Source organism: Spermophilus citellus, assembly GCF_964194105.1.
Source record: "Spermophilus citellus genome assembly, chromosome: 1".
In the NCBI taxonomy this organism is placed as follows: Eukaryota; Metazoa; Chordata; class Mammalia; order Rodentia; family Sciuridae; genus Spermophilus; species Spermophilus citellus.
This window is the reverse complement of record NC_138182.1, coordinates 33,192,264-33,211,516: the sequence shown is the minus strand read 5'-3', so window position 1 is coordinate 33,211,516 and position 19,253 is coordinate 33,192,264. Positions and strand designations below refer to the sequence as shown.

The window sequence follows — 19,253 nt, the reverse complement described above, 5'->3', positions numbered from 1 at the left end:
TATAGGTTAATATAATATTATGTATTAAGTAATATGTAATGAACCAAAAAAACTAAAATAAGAGTTTCTCTTGTGAGGGGAAGAACAGGTTGAGAGAAGTAAAACAGAAGCTAGATTTCTCTGGGTTGAACCTTGTTTTATAGATTTGAACTGCAATATGATTATTTTACATATTTTGAAAATAAATTATTTTTAAAAGAGTAATTACTGAAAGCAAAAGCAAAACAAATATATCTCTGGATCATGTTGTTGGCATGATGAATTGGAAAAAAATATTTTAAATGACTTAAGAAGCCTGTGACTTTTATATCCGTCTTTAGTGATATAGACATTAAAGACAAAAAAAAACTTCAACAACTTTCTAAATGTTTCAGTGATTACATTATTGGTGGTAAACTTGGTGTTATTGTAAGACAATTGCAAATATTACATATAATTAGGCAATGTATCATTATTTTGATACAATTTTAAATCAGTATTTTTTTTTCCTTTTTGGTACTGGGGAATTAACCCATCCGTGCTTTACAACTTAGCTAATCCCTGAGTTCTTTTTACTTTTTAAATTTTGAGTCAAGGTCTAAGTGGCTTAGGGTCTCACTAAGTTACTGAGGCTGGCTTCAAACTTGTGATCCTCCTGCCACATTCAGCCTTCTTAGTCGCTGGTGTTACAGGCAGGCACAACTGTATCCAGTTAGACCAGCATTTTTAATGTGGAAAAGGGTCATATAGAGCCGGGCACAGCGGTGCACGCCTGTAATCCCAGTTGCTAGGGAGGCTGAGACAGGAGGATCTTGAGTTCAAAGCCAGCCTCAGCAATGGCAAGGCGATTAGCAACTCAGTGAGACCCTGTCTCTAAATAAAATACAAAATAGAGCTGGGGATGTGGCTCAGTGGTTGAGTGCCCCTGAGTTCAATCCCCAGTAGAAAGAAAGAAAGAAAGAAAGAAAGAAAGAAAGAAAGAAAGAAAGAAAGAAAGAGGTCATATAGATGTAAGAAAGAAAGAAAGAAAGAAAGAAAGAAAGAAAGAAAGAAAGAAAGAAAGAAAGAAAGAAAGAAAGAAGGAAAGAAAGAGGTCATATAGATGTAAGACAGGAAGTTAACTAAAACCCTAAAATCTAAAGTTCTGAATTTGAATTGGAATATCCATATAAGTTAATGATCTATGTTCATGGCATATGTATTTTATTTTTATTCATATTTATATCTACACTTATTTCTTAGCTCTGTCCATTGAAATTCCTAGAAACAATGACTGATTCCAGAACCGTGAGCACTACTAGCACCCAGGTTGTGATTATTTCACTCTAAAATGATCAGGGCTCAGTACAGGTGTGAAGCTTTTTTGTTTTCTTTTTCAAAATAATATATGCTAGGCAAAGCATAGGCTAGAAAGAAACATTCCTTACTCCTTTTTATGGCCACTTATTACTCCATTTTGCAGCCTTTGCATGGCTTATTCATGTCATTTTTTGACAGAAATGTGGTACCTATTAGATTTGTGCTATTACAAATCATGCCCATAATGATGGAGTCCCTGCCTTCACATTGTTTGATATTTTTTATTATGTTCATGTATTATTTGTCCAACTTTTTAAAAAAATTACGAAGGGAAAAAAAAGACAACTTTACCAACAATTTGAGTGAGGCTGAGATGGGAGATAGTGGGTGAGCCGGAATAGAAAGAGCATGTTGCAAAAACCTCCAGTCATCCTGGTGCGAATACAGTAAACCAGAATGGTTTACATCCCCAGCCCTCTTTTGTATTTCATTTTGAGACAGGGTCTCACTGAGTTGCTTAGAGCCACACTAAGTTGCTGGGGCTGGCTTTGAACTAGTGATTCACCTGCCTCGGCCTCCAGAGCTGCTGGGATTACAGGCGTGTACCACCATGCCTGGCTGAATATTATTATTATAACCTAAAAAAGCTCTATTCTACCCAACTTTATGTTATTACTCTGTTTGGGCTGCCATAATAAAATGCTACAAGCTAATGGCATAAACAAAGAAAAATTAATTTTCTCACAGTTCAGGAAGTTGGATATGCAAGGTCAAATCACCTATAGGTTTGGTTTCTCTGGAGGCCTCTCTCCTTGTGTATCTCCTTACTTTTCTTTTATTTTTTTTTTTCCAGTACTGGGCACTTTACCACTGAGCTACATCCACAGCCCTTTATTTATTTGGAACTGGGGATTGAACTCAGTTTTGCTCAGACCACTGAGCAACATCCCCAGCTCTTTTTACTTTTCATTTTGAGACGAAACAGCATCTTGCTAAGCTGCTGAGGACCTCCCTAAATTGCTGAGACTTACCTCAAACTTGCCATCCTCCTGCCTTAGTAGCTTCAATTGCTGGGCTTACAGGTGTGCACCACCACACCCAGCTTTTGGTATATATCTTTGTGTCCTAGCCTCCTGTTCTTTTTTTGTAATTTTTCTTTATTTGTTTTATATATATATATATATATATATATATATATATATATATATATATATGATAGTAGAGTCTATTTTGATATATTATATATACATGGACCCATTCTAGTGGTTGTACATGATATGGAGTTACACTGGTCATGTATTTGTATACGAACCTAGGAAAGTCATGTCCAATTAGGTTACTGTCTTTCCTATTCCCATTCCCCCTTCCCTTCACTCCCCTTTGTCTAAACCAACAAACTTATATTCTTCCCTCCCCAATATTTTTGTGTGTTAGCATCCACATATCAGAGAGAACACTTGGCTTTTTTTTGTTTGTTTGTTTTTTGTTTTTTTTTTTTTTTGGTCTGGCTTATTTTACTTAGCATGATAGTCTCCAGTTCCATGCATTTACTGGCAAGTGCCATAATTTATTCTTCTTTATGGCTGAGTAATATTCCATTGTGTGTGTGTGTGTGTGTGTGTGTGTGTGTGTCTGTGTCATATTTTCTTTATCCATTCAACTGCTTAAGGGCATCTAGGTTGGTTCCATAGCTTAGCTGTTGTGAATTGATGTTATAAACATTGATGTTAGCCTCCTGTTCTTATAAGGGCACCAGTAGTAATCCTAGATGGCCTCACCAACCCTAATGGCCTCATTTTAAATTAACCATTTTTTTTAAAGAACAGATTCTGAGGTACTGGAGATAGGGGCTTCAACATATAAAATGGTAGGGAGATATACGAAGTCACTTAACATGTTACTCTATGCCTTTTCTTTTTTTATTTTTATTTTTATTTTTTTAGTACTGATGATTTAACCAGGGGGGCTTTAACAAGGAGCTAAGTCCCCAGCCTTTTTTTGAGACAGGATCTCACTAGGTTGCTGAGGCTGGCTTTGAACTTGTGATCCTCCTGCCTCAGCCTCCTGAGTTACTGGGGTTGCAATCTCTACCACAAACAGGTATTTTTTTTCATTTTTTGCAAAAATATTTTGTAAATAGTAATAATATGGAATATATAAATCAAGAAGCACATTATTTTTGGTGATTTCACTTCTACTATTATGAAGATTGAAAAGATGTTGCGGGGCTGGGGATGTGGCTCAAGCGGTAGCGCGCTCGCCTGGCATGCGTGCGGCCGGGGTTCGATCCTCAGCACCACATACAAAAACAAAAGATGTTATGTCCGCCGAGAAATGGAAAATAAATATTAAAAAATTCTCAAAAAAAAAAAGATGTTGCAAGCCTGATCCACTCTAAAGTAGATCAGTATAAAGTTCTCTTTCAACTTTTCACCTGAACAGTTATTAAGCAACAATAAGGATAATTTCTCAGAAGCATTATTTTCTCACAGGTTGTAAAATAGCAACATTCTACTATCCCTTCTTCATTTATTCACTCAAAATTTTCTAGGGAAAAAGAAATTTCCGACCAAGCACAGTGATGCACACCTGTAATTCCAGCAATTCAGGAGGCTGAGGCAGGAGAATCATAGGTTCAAGGCCAGTCTCAGCAACTTAGGGAGGCCCTCAGCAATTTAGCAAGAACTTGTCTCAAAAAAAGAAAGAAAGAAATTTAAAGGAACTGGGGATGTAGTTTGGTGGTAAAGTACCCCTGGGTTCAATCTCCAGTACCAAAAAAGGAAAAAAAAATCCCTTATTAACAATTTAACTACTTTTAATTTAAGCTTGTGTGGGAAAACAGGAAATTTTATTTTTGTTTCTTTTAAAAACTCTTATCAATTTTAGAATGATTAGTTGCTAACCTAGCAATCTTCAATGTGACCAGAGAGGTTTTTTCATAAAGAAAGCATTATTAAAAACTCATATATCTTGAATACATTTGATGTGTTTTAATCCTATTTAGTGAAAATAGTTTTGATCTCTAGATGTTCCAATTGTCCCTTCTTTTGCCAGCAGAGGCCTTTTCTAGTTGGACACTATACCATGGCCTATAGAAATACACATATAAATGTGACACATACACACAAAACCAGAGGATTAAGAACAAAAACTCATCTTCTCTGAAAGACCACACCTAGCTGGTGGATGTACTTTCATCCACTCACATTCTATTGACTAAAGCAAGTCACAGAGCCAGAGGCAAAGTTACTAGGGTGGGGAAGTATTCTCTGCCCACACAAAGCCATAGGAAGAGTGGAAACCACACTGGGTATGGTCATTTTGTATATTAATTGTGATAGGCTATTATACTCATTTAACAAATGATGTCATAAAGGTATTTTGTAGACATGTTAAGTTGACTAAGAAGATCACGCTCAATGATATAGATGGATCTCATTCCAACAGGTGAAATTCTTAATGGCAAAACCTGAGGTTTCTCCGAAAGTTCTGCCTCAAGCCTGTAGTGTTAACTCCGTCCTGAGTGTCCTGCTCCTTATGGATTTCAGACCTTCTAGCTTCCATATTATATAAGCTAAACCCTTAAGTCAAAGAATGGCTTTACTTATAGAAATTAAGCAAGAAAAAAAACCCAAACAAAACAAAAACAACAAGTATCCAAATGATAAGTAAGACATAAAACTATCCCAAGTCACAGATTCCACCACCCTATGTATACACCCTTGAAATGTTAACCTTCACACAAACACATTAGAGCTAACAAGTGAATTTAGCAGATTTCCAGATACAACAATAGCATTCAAAATTCATTTGTGTTTCTTTATACCAGCAATGAACAATGCAGAAAGGAAATTAAGTAATGATTCATTCATAATAACATTTGCAATGGACTAAATTGTATCTTGTCAAAAATTGTATGTTGAAGCCAAAACCACCAGTGTTACTGTGTTTAGAGATAGGGAAGGTCTATAAGGAGGCAGTCAAGGTTAAATGAGATCATAAGGATGGGTCTCTGACTCCTTGATAGTGTCTTTATAAGAAGATAAACCAGCCAAATGCTGTGATGCACAACTGTCTTCACAGCCACTCAGGAGGCTAAGGCAGGTGGATTGCAAGTTTGAGGCCAGCAGAGGCAACTTAGGGAGACCCATCTCAAACTAAAAAAATAACAAGGGCTGGAGCTGGAGCTCAGTAGTAGAGAGCCCTTGGATTTGGTCCTCAGTAAACTACCTAACTGAATAAATAAATAATTGTACAACAAATGACATTATCAAGAAAGTGTGGCACATGTCTATAATTCCAGTGGCTTGGAAGGCTGAGGCAAGAGGATCATAAATTTGAGATCAACCTTAGCAACTTAGCAAGGTTCTAAGCAACTTAGTAAGACCCTGTCTCAAAATAAAAAATAAAAAAGGTCTGGGTATTTGGCTCAGTGGTTATGTGCTCCTGGGTTCATTCCCTGGTAGCAAAAACAACAACAACAAAAAAGTGAGAATACAACCTACAGAATGAGAAAAAGTATCTGTAAACAATAAACCTGATGAGTATTAGTATCCAGAATCATAATTATTACCACAACCTAATAACAAAAAGATAATGTAAAAAAATTCAATGTAAAAAAATGGGCAAAGGATGTGAATAGAGTTCTCTAAAGAAGATATACAAATAACTAATAAAGACATGAAAAATGGTTTCTTTGACTTTAGGGAAAGCACATCAAACCCACAATGAAATACCACTTGATACCCATTGGGACTGCTATTGTTAAAATACTGGGAAATAATAATGGTTGGCGAGGATGTGGAGGAATTGGAAACCCCTTACAATGCTGTTGGTGTGTAAAATGGCTCATCTGCTGTAGAAAAGCTTATGGTCCTCCAATTATTTGAATATAGAATTAGTAAAACACCCAGAAATTCCACTGCTATGCATATGCTCAAAGGGACTGAAAACAGACTCCAACAAATACTGTTACACAAATGTTCAGAATGGCCCAAAGGTGAAAGCAACCAAAAATGTTCATCAAAAACTAGATGGATAAATATGGTTTCTATATACAGTTGGGGTTGGGTTCTGGGTCTCCTGAATTTGAAGAATAAAATACACCGACACAAAAGTGATAGCAAAGTTACACGATTCATTAAAAACAAAGCAGAACTCCCAAAGAGGAAGAGGTCCAAAGAGGGGGATACCAAAGAGTGGCTATCATCCAGGAGTTCACTTCAATCTATAGATTTAAAGAAGTCAGCCCCCCCACCCACCCACCACCACCTAATCCGGGGTATGGCAATCAGTGTTCATGAAGTATTCATGTAGCCTTTAGTCCAAACAAAATATCAATTGTAGTGGCACCCCCTTTCTCCACAAAAAAGTCTTAACTGGGCTTCTCCAGAAATCTTCACCATGGCTGATTTTAGGGCAGTCAGCAAAAGAGTCTCCACAAGAGTTTGCCTTAGACAAACTTCCTATTTTCGTGTTGCCCTGTCTTACTTGGCCACCAGCCAGGAAGAAATCAGCATTCCAGTGCTGGACACTCCCGTACTAGTTTTTCATAAACATGTATCCAGCATACTAGTTTGTAAAATATGTAAACAAGGCCTCTGGCCTTGAGCTGGGCTTCAAAGAGATGTCTACATTTCTAAGTTAAGGGAAGTTAACATTGTGAGTCCATGGTAACAGCTGGCAGGGGCAGGAGAGAAGGGGAGATGAAGCTCTCCCCTTCTCAGGTGTTGTCCTTGAAGGGTTAACCTGCCCAAAACAGTGAAAGAAAAAGCTGCTTTTATGTGAACTTCTACAGACAGTGAACTTCTGAGCCCCTTCCCTTACACGCTGGGTATAAATTCTAAAACTACCTGAACTCGAGGCCCAGGGGATTGATTGGTTACAGCAAAAGCTGTGCCCTTGGAACCTGGCTGCAGCCAAATAAAACTGTTTCCTGCTATCTTCTGTGCCTTCTGTCCCTACAACACAATCATGCATTTTTCCTTCTTGGGGAGGCATGGACCCCAGTCAGTATGTCCTGATTTTAAAATAGCCTTTTCATAAGTTTCTTAGCAAATATCTACAGGTGCTGTTTGTACTCTGGTGCCCAGGAAGTTACTCAGGAGCCCACTCCCTATCCTTCCTGTCTCCTCCTCCTGCCATCAATATTTGCCATAAAAAAGGAGTGAAGTACTGACATATGCTACAAGATGTACAAGGGAAACCCGGGAAAAAAAAAAAAACCCACTGTGGAAGGACACAGAAACAGAAAAAAAATTCATATATTCCATTTATATGCAATATCCATAATCTGAAAGCTGATTGGCATTTGCCAGACGCTGGGAGAGAAGAATCGGGAGCAACTGTTGGATGGGTTCACGATCTATTTTGGGTCAATGAAAATATTTTGGAACTAGTTAAGAGGTACTGGTAGCACAACACTGTGAATATATTAACTGCCACTTAACTGTACACGTTAAAATTGTTCATTTGTTGTTAATTACACAATTAAAAAAAGAGAAACATTTATTATTCAATGACCAAGTTACAATCAATTACAACACGCACTGACAATGCAGTTACTAAATTGTGCAATCCATCTCTGGAATGATTTTTCAAAAAAGGATTGAATTCATTGGTACTTAATATTCCTAGGAAGGTTGTACGGTTGTACAGAGTGTGCTAGCAAATGTGCATAAGGCTGCCAGGCGAAAGAGATAACTGGCTCTAGAAATTCAACAGGGTCTCTCTCCCGTCCCCCCAAACAACTGTGCTTGGCCGGCCCATTTTGTAGAAGCCGGAAACTGGGCCTGAAAGAATGCTCAAGGGCACTGGCCCCCGCGTGGCTCCGGAACCTGAAATTCCGCGGCCTGGTGGGAATCTGTACACTGCTGCACTTCTAGCCAGGCCTATGTCTTCCGGTCGCGGCCCCGCCTCCCAACCTCACCTCTTCCGCCGGCTCACCGCGCCAGTCGGAAGTGCGGCCTCCTGAACTGGCGGTTGGCTGGGTAGCGGCTGAGAGCCGCTGAAGCGGTGGGTGGGCGTTGGGGCCCAGTGTGGAGGCCCGGTGCAGCCGCGACCGGCGAAAGTGGGTGGCGGCAGGTAGGTGGGCGGGTCTGTGGTGGGCAGGTGGATAAGTTATTTTCGCGAGATCCCAGTTGGGCAGAGGTGAGGAAGCCGCTTAGTGGGCGGCTTTCCGGATCCCGCGGGAAGAAGGTACTGTCCTCAGTGACCTGGCAGTCCCGGCTGCGGGCCAACCTTTCCGGAGGACCCCATCCTTGTGTTTTGTGGTGCTGCTAAGCCGCGCTTTTGATTTTAGTTCGACTTTTGAGTTGCAGGTATTTTCTGAAAAACTCACAAGAATTTTGCATAGCTCTTGATCGGGAATGGGTTTCTTGGTGTCCATATTGAAAAAAAGCGTCGCGCCACCGTGGAATTGGCGTTTTGTGGGTAAAGCCTAAGTTGTTACGGAAGTTGAGTTGGGAGAGACCCAAGTCTATCAGAGAAATAGGTGGAATTGATAGCGATATTTTGAAGCAAATTAATGAATTATTGGACCTTGCCATGGTTACTAGGCGTTCAGAAATGAACTTGCACAATAGTTGCCTCTGAAAGCCATGTCCCTTAGCCACTGTTTAGTGGGGGTACATCAAAGTCTCTAGTGGGACTCGAAATATGCAGTGATTTGCAAAGATTTTCGGAATTATATTGAGTACAGTGTACTTTGGTTGGTAACCGTGATGTAAAGTTCGATCAAAATTAAAATTATATTAGTCTGAGTAAAATCAATTTTTTATTTTAAATGCTTTGCCTGGAAAAAAAAATCTAAAAAAATGAGAGTTGATTTGAACAGTGTGAAGGTTGTAATGTTAAAAGGTAAAATTAAAAATTGTGAAGGCTGAATTCCAGTCTAAGTCTGTGATCTTGAGAAAGTCAATAGTTCTGAGTGCCTTTTCTGTAAAATGGAGGTGTTGATAATGATTATAACAGTTTTCTCATCTATAGGCAGTTTGCTTTCTAAGAGATATACAGTTATTTGTTGGTTTCTGCAAATACTTAAAGTTACCCATCCCCCAATTTAGTAATAACAGATCTTACTATCACATTTTGTCTGTGAGTATAATGTATATTCATCTCTATTTAGTGACTGGGATTTTTTCACCTTAACCCAATTTCAGCTTAAACCTTCTATGAGCTATTTGAAAGTAGAACTAATGCCATTCTTATTTTTAAATGATTGTTCCTGGTACCTGCACAGTGCTTGTGATGTATTGTCAGCTAAGTTCCCATCCCCACCTCCTTTTTCTTGTTTTCTTTTTTTCAGGTTTTTCTTTAACCTGAATTTGCTAAAGCCTAAGCTTTGGGGTTTACCAAAAAAAAAAAAAAAAAAAAAAAAAGTTTCTAAAATTATTTACATGGGGAATCTTGTTTTCTGTTACCAGAAGTTGTCCTTTAGCTCAGCAACGTACATGCAGTAGTTACATGGATTAGATGAAGAATCAGACTAAGCTTTATTTATCATCACTCTGAGAGCAAACCTGAATCATCTCTGTGGTAGGCAGAGAAGTTACAGCAATGGGCTTCGACACTGGCATTCCCTTTCAATCACTTAGGGGAACTCAAAGGACTGACCCTTGGAGCCCACTCTAGAACAACTAATCACAATTGGGGAGATAGGGCATGGGCATCCTATTTAAAGCTCAACAGCTTACTCCGCTTTGCAATCTAGATGAGAACTCCTTATTAGAGGAAATAGGTTCTTTAGGAGTCTAAATAGGCCCAGAGGGATTGGAGCTCCATCTGAAAAATTTAGCCTGAAGTGTTTAAGGAATATCATTTTTTTTTTTTTTTATCAGCAGGCATAATGAAATCTGTGACTCATAAAGTGAACTGTAGACAGGCTATTAGAATAATCCACAGGAAAAGTAAGAGCACCAGAAGTAATTATGAGAAGAGATTAAAAAAAAAAAACACATTTTTCTTTCCAGAGGTTTTTTTTTTTTAATATGAGTAATTATTTTTTCAAAAAAAAATTTTTTAGTTGTTGATGGACCTTTATTTTATTTATATATTTATATGTGGTGCTGAGAATTGAACCTAGCTCCTCACCCATGCCAGGCAAGCACTCTACCACTGAGCCACAGTGCCAGCCCCATGAGTAATGATTTTAACTTGCAAACTGTGTTTGGCCTAACTAGCTAAAACTACTTTTCAGCAGTGAATAGATAGGTTGTGGTATATGAATGTTTGTTACAGATTATTTAAAAAATGTGTTGGAAATATATGTGCCTCAAGTTATCTTCCTTGTTAACTACTAAATAATCTTATTTATTTCTCTTTATAGCCTTAAGTTAACATGTGGGTTTCATTGTTTTTACTTTTACAGTGTATGACTGGTATTGAAGACATGGTTTTCACCTCACTGCATCAACGCACATAGGTTTTCTCTTTTTGGATCCCTATCTTATGCCACAATGGTAAGCTTTGGCTCAGTATGTTCAAGTTTGGATTTTAGAATATTATTTTTGTCTTTATAAATATAAATACCTGTATTATAGATCAAGAAATGCTTCTAAGCTGCTTTAGTTATCCTTATTGGTAAATTATTTAGCGGTCATGTATAAAATGTGTGCTCATTTCTCAATTTAGTGTTATTATGATGGTCACATCCAAGTCACATACATAATCTGTGTATTTAAAATTTTATTTCTAACTATTTTGCATTTATTCCAAGTCATTGGCAAGGAGGATGGCTATAAATACAAATAGTTTGGGGCCTTGTTGATTCCTCATTTTAAAGTTCTTACCACCCCCCACCTTCAGTACTAGGATTGAACCCTGGGCACTTTACCACTGAGTTCATCCCCAGTGCCACTTACCCTCCACCTTTTTTAAAATTTGAAATAGGGTCTTACTAAGTTGCTGAGGCTGGTTCCAACTTGTAATTCTGCCTCAGCTTTCCTAGTCACTAGGATTATAGGTATAAGTCATTGCACTCTGCTCATTTTTTTTTTAATTTAAAAATAAATGTAACCCTGTTAGTGCATCCAACATTTCAAGTGCATCCAACATTTCAAGTAGCACCAGTGCTAGCCTTCTAGTGTCATATTTCTACTCACTGATTTATAGTCACTAAGCATTCTTACCTGTAGACATTTAACTTTTGTCATTAAGATGTTAAAGACTTGGGGGGGGGGGTACTTTTTAATATTTGAAAAAAGGAGCATTTGAACTGGACACAGTGGCACGCACCTGTACTCCCAGTAATTCCAGAGGCTGAGGCAGGAGGATCTCCAGTTTAAAACCAACTTGGGCAAATTAGATTCTGTCTCGAGATAAAAAGGTGTGATTCCCTGACATACTAACTACACAGAAAAGACTAACTACCCAATAGCCGCTGCTAAAGACACGCCAGAAGAAAAAGGTTTTTAAAGAGAGGTAGTCAGCACTGGATAGCTGAGTTCAGGTTTCTGCTGCTCAGCTATGAGAATCTTTCTAACCAGGCACCTTAGTAAGTACTTAAGTCGCTTACGTATGCCAGACACAAAGCCAACAGAGAAGTCAAGTTGTGAAGCTGAGCGACGCTTTACCAAACAGCCTCAGGAACCCATTTGCCTAGCTTTTCTGGGACATTGAGTGTGTCACCACACCCACATGCATGGACAGTGCTCACAGTGCTGGATCAGACACTAGATGGGCTCCTGGTTCTGCCATAGTTACTCAAAACCCACTATTATATATAACTACAATGTACCTATAAAATTTTTCTTAGAAATTTAAAGGAAAAAAAAAAAGATGAAAAGGGGTTGGGAATATAACTCAGTGGTAGAGAGCCATAGCTTCAATCCTCACTACTACAAGCAAACGAAGAGTTTGACAGGAGAGTAAGTGAACACTGACCACCGTGTTGAATAATCTTTCCTAAAAACTCTGTCACACACACTTAAAAAAAAAAAAAAAAAAACACTTTCCTTTTCCTTTTGGGATCTTACCTATGTGCCCTTGCCCTGTTAGGGAAAAGTAGAACTGTCATACTGGGATTCTGACCTCATATTATATTTTGCATCTCTATTACTTAATGATATTCTCTCTTAAGTATTTGAAGGAGTAAGTGAATGAATGAAGCAAAGCATATCTCATTATATCTTCTGAAGTTTTAATTTCAGAAGATGAAATATTTACTTCAGACAACTGGTTATTTAAAATTATCCTAAGAGCTTATATTTGATTGTTTACTATAATTTTATATAAACTCACTTTAAAGTTTTGTGGCCAAAATTTAAAAGACCGTATAGTTGTCAAGAGTATGTATGTTGGGGCTGGAGTTGTGGCTCAGTGGTAGAGTGCTCACCTAGCATGCACAAGTCACTGGGTTCGATCCTCAGCACCACATAAATGTAAAAGATATTGTGTCCACCTGAAACTTAAAAATAAATATTTGAAAAAAAAAAAAAGAGTATGTATGTAGAGTACATTTTCTTGGGGAAAATGAGTTATGCTCAAGAGTCTTATTCTGAATCATGGGAACCAGTTTCTCTGGGAAACTGTTCTTTGATTTTTTTTGGTCCTGGAATTGAACCTAGGGGTGCTTAACAACTGAGCCACATCCCTAGCCTTTCTATTTTGAGGCAGAGTCTCCCTAAGTTGCTTAGGGTCTTGCTAAATTGCTAAAATTGGCTTTGAACTTGAACTTGCCATCCTTCTGCCTCAGTGCTGGGATATTTTGTCACATGCAAGTTGGTAGATTGAATTATTGGAATCTAAAACATACTGTAAATAAAAATAGAAAGTTCTGTATCTCTGAAGTTTTGAAAGGACTGTCATTGTGAATGAAAAATACTATGACTCTACATAGTACCTGAAGCAACCCTAGAAAAAGAAATCACTAATGGTATATTTATTTAACTTTGTTTGGAACGTAGTATTTTTTATGTGTCTTTAGAAAAGTTTCATAAATAAAGATATAGTTTAACTTTATATTTCTCCCTCTTACCTTAAAATGAGGGTCTATAAGAAGTAGATGAAAGATGCAGATCTGTTAATTTCAATTATTGTAGTTGTTATATCCAGCCATTTTATATATTAGCCTCACAAAAAAACACCCTGTCCAAGGGTGCTATATTTTCTCTTAGTTACATATCTTGATCATTCAGTAGATTGGAGGAGAAAAATAAAGAATACATTGGACTTATTTCAGAAAATGAAACATTTAAGCACTTAATTAGGAATGTCAAATCCTTATTAAATTATTATTAAATTTTTTTGTGAAAATAATACTGCCAAATATACTTTTTACAGCAGCAAGCCTTAGAACTAGCTTTGGATCGTGCAGAGGTAAGATACAACTAAATTACATATTAAACTAGTATTGTTTGTAATTGACAAAAAATTCAATTTTAAGAGATTTTTGTGTGTTATCTTCAAAGGAATATTTTAATTAATATAGGACAAGCATGTAGATAATCCGTAAGTGTAGAAAAATGTAAGGTAATGTTTGGATCATCTCTTAACTTGGAATCCTCATTTGTTTTTCTATTTTAACAAGTTTTCTAACAGCTAAAAAAAAATAGTGCTTGCAATTAGATATACACTTTTCTATACATTAAACATATTCTGAACATTTATAAAACATTGATAATGTTTCTGATCTGTGTAATTACAATTCTTAGAAATTAAATACTGTACTCAACATAAATTTATGTGCCGCATAAATTTCACTTGTTTAATATTATAAATTAAGCAGGTTTTTGTTTTGTTTTTTTGTTATTTTTGCTGTAAGATATAATTTAACATGAAAGACTTGTGACTAAATGGCCTGTTTAGTTCTGCATATGTTTTAGATATACATTACTTAATTTGTTCATACACAAAGCAAAAAGCAAACTGTTTTCATAAACTTTTCTTTTTTAGTATGTCATTGAAAGTGCACGACAAAGACCTCCTAAAAGGAAATATTTATCTAGTGGAAGGTATGAACATTTAATTGATAAAATCTTACATTCCTTGAAATATGATGTCACCATTTATTGCTCTTACCCGGATCCGGGCTAGAAATGTTATAGCTTCTTTGAAGATCCTTATCTGGAATTCTGATATACTGGAAAATCTGAAACCTTTTACCCTGACATGTGGTCACAAGTAAAAAATTTCATATCTAACCTCATGTGACAGGGCAGATTGTAGGCATACTAAAAATATGAAACTACCTTCACTTCATTTGTATTAGTGTATATGAAAGAAATGATTTTCATTTCTAAGCTAGGGTCTCAAGAAATCTATTAGATATATATCAAATATTCCAAATCCTGAAAAAATCCAAATATTTTGGTCCCAAGCCTTTTAGACAGGAATATTCAACCTGCACTAGTAATTTCTTTCTATTTTGGTGGTGGAAATTGTACTCGGGGGTCTTCTACCATTGAGATACATCCACAGCCCTTTTTTATTTTTTTATTTTGAGATAGAGTCTCATTGAATTGCAAGACTGGCCTTGAACTGGCAATCTTCCTGCTCAGCCTTCCTAGGTGGTTAGATTATAGGCATGTGCCAGGATGCCTGACTGTATTAGTAATATCTAAGTTTTTTTTAAATAACATATCCAACCCAGCTCTGCCCCCAACTTTGGGAATGTGGGGAGATCATTGAAACATTTATTTTATGATGATTAATGTTATTTTGTATGTTGTCTTTATTAATTTTTTTCTAGAAAATCTGTATTTCAAAAACTTTATGACTTATATATTGAAGAATGTGAAAAAGAACCTGAGGTTAAGGTAAGTGTGAATTTTTTTATGGTATTGTGGCTTTTGGAATGTGTAGTAGAACAGAGAAATCTGGAGGAATTAGGTTTGAAACAGTTAATGATTTATATTTTTGTGGGTAAACCAGCAGTTTTTTCCAACCATACTCTAGTGGATTCTCAACTTTTCCAGAATCCTGGCTAATCTGGCATCAGGCATAGGTCACCTGCTGAGGTAGGAATAGGAGACAGTGTTAACTGAAAGCAGAATATCTCACTGGCAAGTCATGAGCAAAGCCATAGTATGTATCTTTTGCTGTTTCTTTCCCTGAAGAGGTGATTTGTAAACTTAAGGTAGGAGAAAAGTAACCTATTTCCTCTTGGTGATTTGCACTAGAAAGTCAAAAACTATTACAGAACATATAGGAAATTCAGATGTTGTAATAAAAAGTGAATTTGGTCACAAAATATGCTTATGACCTGTTTAATTCATATTTATTTAACATAAAGGTGTCTGCTATAGGAACATGATAAAATTAACTTCTTGATACCTTTTGAACTCTCAAGTTAGAAGGACCTTAAAGGGTTCTATGAACTTCTGTTCTGTCTTTAATTCAAAAATGAATATTGCTGAGTGTGGTAGTGCATATCTGTAATCCCAATGACTCTGGAGCCTGAGGCAGGAGGATTGCAAGGTCAAAACTAGCTTCCACAACTTAGCAAGGCCCTGTCTCAAAATAAAAAATAAAAAGAGCTGAGATATGTCTCAGTGGTTAAGTGCTATGGGTTTAATCTTCAGTATCCCCCTCCTCCCAAAAAAGTTAGCATGTCTGACCTAAGTTTTAAACTCTTTACATTGATTAAATTTATAAATAAATCTTGTGGTATGTTTTTCATATGTTTTATTGAAGCACATGTGACATAGCAATGTATTATATATGTCTAAAGTCTACATTTTCATGTTTTTACATGCATAACTTATATATACTCCCATGAAACCATTGGCACAATCAGTACAAGTGCACATCTATCACCTCCAAGACAGAACTAAGATAGGGGAGATACGTATATATGTCAAAAGATTCTCTGACCCACTTCATCTTTTCATAAATGAATCTTTACCGGAACTCATCACACTCATTTGTTTACATTTGTCCATAACTGCGTTTGAAATACAAAGGCAGAATTGAATAATTGAGAACCCAGACAATATGGCTCACAAGCCTAAAATACTATGTGGCCTTTAAAGAAAGGAATTTTCAACTCGTAGTCTTAACTGGGAATCAACATATTTTTTTTAAGAAGTACACATGCTATCAGAATTTATTTTTGCCTTAACTCAAATTATGAAGGTTTTCTCTATCCTCAAAATACTAAAAATTTTTAGGGTTTTTTGTTTTTTGTATCAGGTGTTGAATCCAGGGGTGCTTAACCAATGATCACATCCCCAGCCCTTTTTTAAAAATTTTATTTTGAGACAGTTTCTTGCTAAGTTGCTAAGGCTGACCTTGAACTTGCCAACCTCTCACCTCAGCCTCCTGAGCTGCTGGGATTACAGGCGTGTTCCACTGCACCTGGCTTTAAATCAAAGTGGTTAAGAGTTGTCTGCCTTTTGTGTTTTCATTTTCGGATTGCATAGAGTTCTTATAATATGACGATAGGAATTTATAATTCTTTCAGTTTAATGTTAGTATATTGTTATGCAGTTAAATATAAGGTACTCAAAACTGTTTTTTTTTTTTATTCTACAAAAAACAAATATTCTGTTGGCTCAAGTATCTTTCCTAAATAAGATTTGATGAAAGAAATTATTCAACCTACAAGAATCTACGATTGGATAGCCCATTAAGTCCCAAGTTTTCAATTTTAATATTTCAACAAAATTATCCCAAATACTTTAAAATGGTTGGAAATCATCCATAACCCACTCAATTTAAGTATTTATAGCTGTTTGACATCTGGAACAATGGGACTTAACTAGGTTAATCATACATCTTTCTAAAATTGTTGATTTTGATGTATGTGCATTATATTTCCTAATGGATTTTTTAAAATAATTGAGGTTTTTAAGATTTTTACTTTCTATTTATATATTTGAAAGTACATATTTTATGTTTGTTTTTATTGTTTTCTAGGTTATACCAGTTTTCTTTTTGACATGAATTAATTTTCTAAAATACAGTAGTAGAAACAAGTCTACATTGCTTTCTATGAATAGTGGCCATAGCATATGATCTTCCCCATATATTCAGGATTATAATGTGGAAGAAGTGCCAAAAGATTATTCAGATAGGATTTTGTCAATTCATAACATTATTTTTCAAAGTTATAATGGATTATTGTCATCAGCTTTGCCTCTTTTAAAGCAGAAATTAAGAAGAAATGTGAACTTGTTAGAGAAGCTTGTTATGCAAGAGACTTTGTCGTGTTTAGTGGTCAATCTATATCCAGGAAATGAGGGATATTCTCTGATGCTCAGGGGAAAAAATGGATCAGGTAAGACACTACAAAGTATAAATGACACAAAATACCTCTGCCAGGCAGGATGTGCTGCTTTTTAAAATTAGTTTCTTAACCTGCTCAGTGGTTTGTCCTTTGAACCAATGATGACTTAGTGGTAAAAGCACATTTTTATCTTAAAATTTTCTTTATGACTTTTGGTAGAATGTAAGAAATTACTCTAATACTTATGATTATCCTTCCTGAACATGCATTTGAAAAGTATTCTAATTTGTCTTCGAGAAAGACATGATTTTTAAATAATATCAAAATTTCCTTTTGTTCAGTTGCTGAACAATATTTTAAGATAGTATAAGGTATCTTAAGGTATGTACATTTTTATATATTATTGAGTCTAAAACTTCAAAATTAATCAGACTCACTGCCTTTTGAGTTTTAAAATATACTCAGATTTAACTAAAGAGTCTCTTAAAATTCATATTGTATAATAACTTGAGTTTTATAAGGAAGTCACGCTAGTCAAGAATTTTTTCTTGTGTTGAAAATTAATTAAAATGTAATACCAAGAGAATTCTTTTCTTTGGTCAGATGAGGTACCAAATTGTCATTCTAATTTTCAGACATTAGTCTTCAGTGAACTTTCATTTTCTTTGATCTTGGAGTTTTATCATTTATGATTACTGCTGACTGTGATTTATTGTGATGTTATGCCAGATGTTTTTCCAAAATGTCAGGGTTTTGTCCTCCTCTTTTCTGAAGTGTTATATACAGTATAGTTAACAAGTTTTTTAGTAAATGTGGTTTATTTATAAGGTTTAAAGGTCATTAGGAGAGCCTTTGGCTTTACTTATTTATTGAGAAGCCTTTTGGTGAGTCTAATCATTTTTATATACTTTTATGTTTTAAAATTAAGATTCTGAAACCATTCGACTGCCTTATGAAGAAGGGGAATTACTTGAATACTTAGATGCAGAAGAATTACCTCCTATTTTGGTTGATCTTTTAGAAAAATCTCAGGTATAAATTTTTTTCTCTTTAAAATGTCCTGCTGGTACATGATTTATGCCTGTACTCCAGTTACTCAGAAGCCTGAGGCAGGAAGAACTCTTGAGCTGTGAGTTAGAGGCCAGCTTTGGCAACATAGCAGAACCCAGTCTCTAAAATAAGTTTTTAAAACTCTGTGGTTTTTTTTAGTATATACGTATGCAAATTTTATATGAATCTAAAGGACCATATGCTTATTTTGTGATAAATGATATTTAATCTTTACCACTGTTCCCAACAGTGTTTAGAACTCGAAATGAGACATTATACATCATTATTTAGAAATTGATTTACTATGGAATATTTAAAATTTTTGCTGTACCGAAATGTACAGATTTAGTCAGTTCTTTTAAAATTGGCTATAACATTTAGATTATTGATTGAAATCTCCCTATAGTTACAATCAAGAAAATATATAAGAAACTACTCTTGACTATTTGGGTGTGGAGGAGTGGTAACCAGGCATTGAACCCAGGGGTGCTTAACCATTGGGCCACATCCTCAGCCCTTTTGAGATAGTCTTGCTAAGTTGCTTAGGGCCTAAGTTGTTGATGCTGGCTTTGAACTTGTAGTCCTCCTGAGCCAACTGGGATTATGAGTGGGGGGTCACTGTGCCTGGCTTCTTTGGCTATTTATGAAAGTTTTTTAAATTGGGAACCAAAAACTGGTCTTTACATCTGTAGTTGGTTTTTCTCTCTTTTTTTATGGTATTAGGGATTGAATTCAGGGGTATTCTACCACTAAGTTACAG

At 36.1% G+C, this 19,253-nt stretch overlaps 1 protein-coding gene across 10 annotated transcripts in view; it reads left to right on the top strand.

Moving 5' to 3' along the window:
* The first annotated feature begins 8,226 nt into the window (after positions 1-8,226).
* SUPT20H (SPT20 homolog, SAGA complex component) overlaps positions 8,227-19,253 on the top strand; it is a 40,096-nt gene continuing 29,069 nt past the window's right edge. For 5 of the 10 annotated variants that reach the window (XM_081310193.1, XM_081310200.1, XM_081310196.1 and 2 more), the window contains exons 1-7: positions 8,227-8,361; positions 10,646-10,736; positions 13,558-13,593; positions 14,170-14,228; positions 14,966-15,032; positions 17,365-17,494; positions 18,372-18,475. In XM_081310193.1, coding sequence (XP_081166319.1) covers positions 10,734-10,736; positions 13,558-13,593; positions 14,170-14,228; positions 14,966-15,032; positions 17,365-17,494; positions 18,372-18,475 — 399 coding nt within the window. In that variant the 5' untranslated portion in view covers positions 8,227-8,361; positions 10,646-10,733. The remainder of the gene's footprint in view (positions 8,362-10,645; positions 10,737-13,557; positions 13,594-14,169; positions 14,229-14,965; positions 15,033-17,364; positions 17,495-18,371; positions 18,476-19,253) is intronic. The other 5 variants (XM_081310201.1, XM_081310197.1, XM_081310199.1 and 2 more) reach the window with 2 other exon arrangements.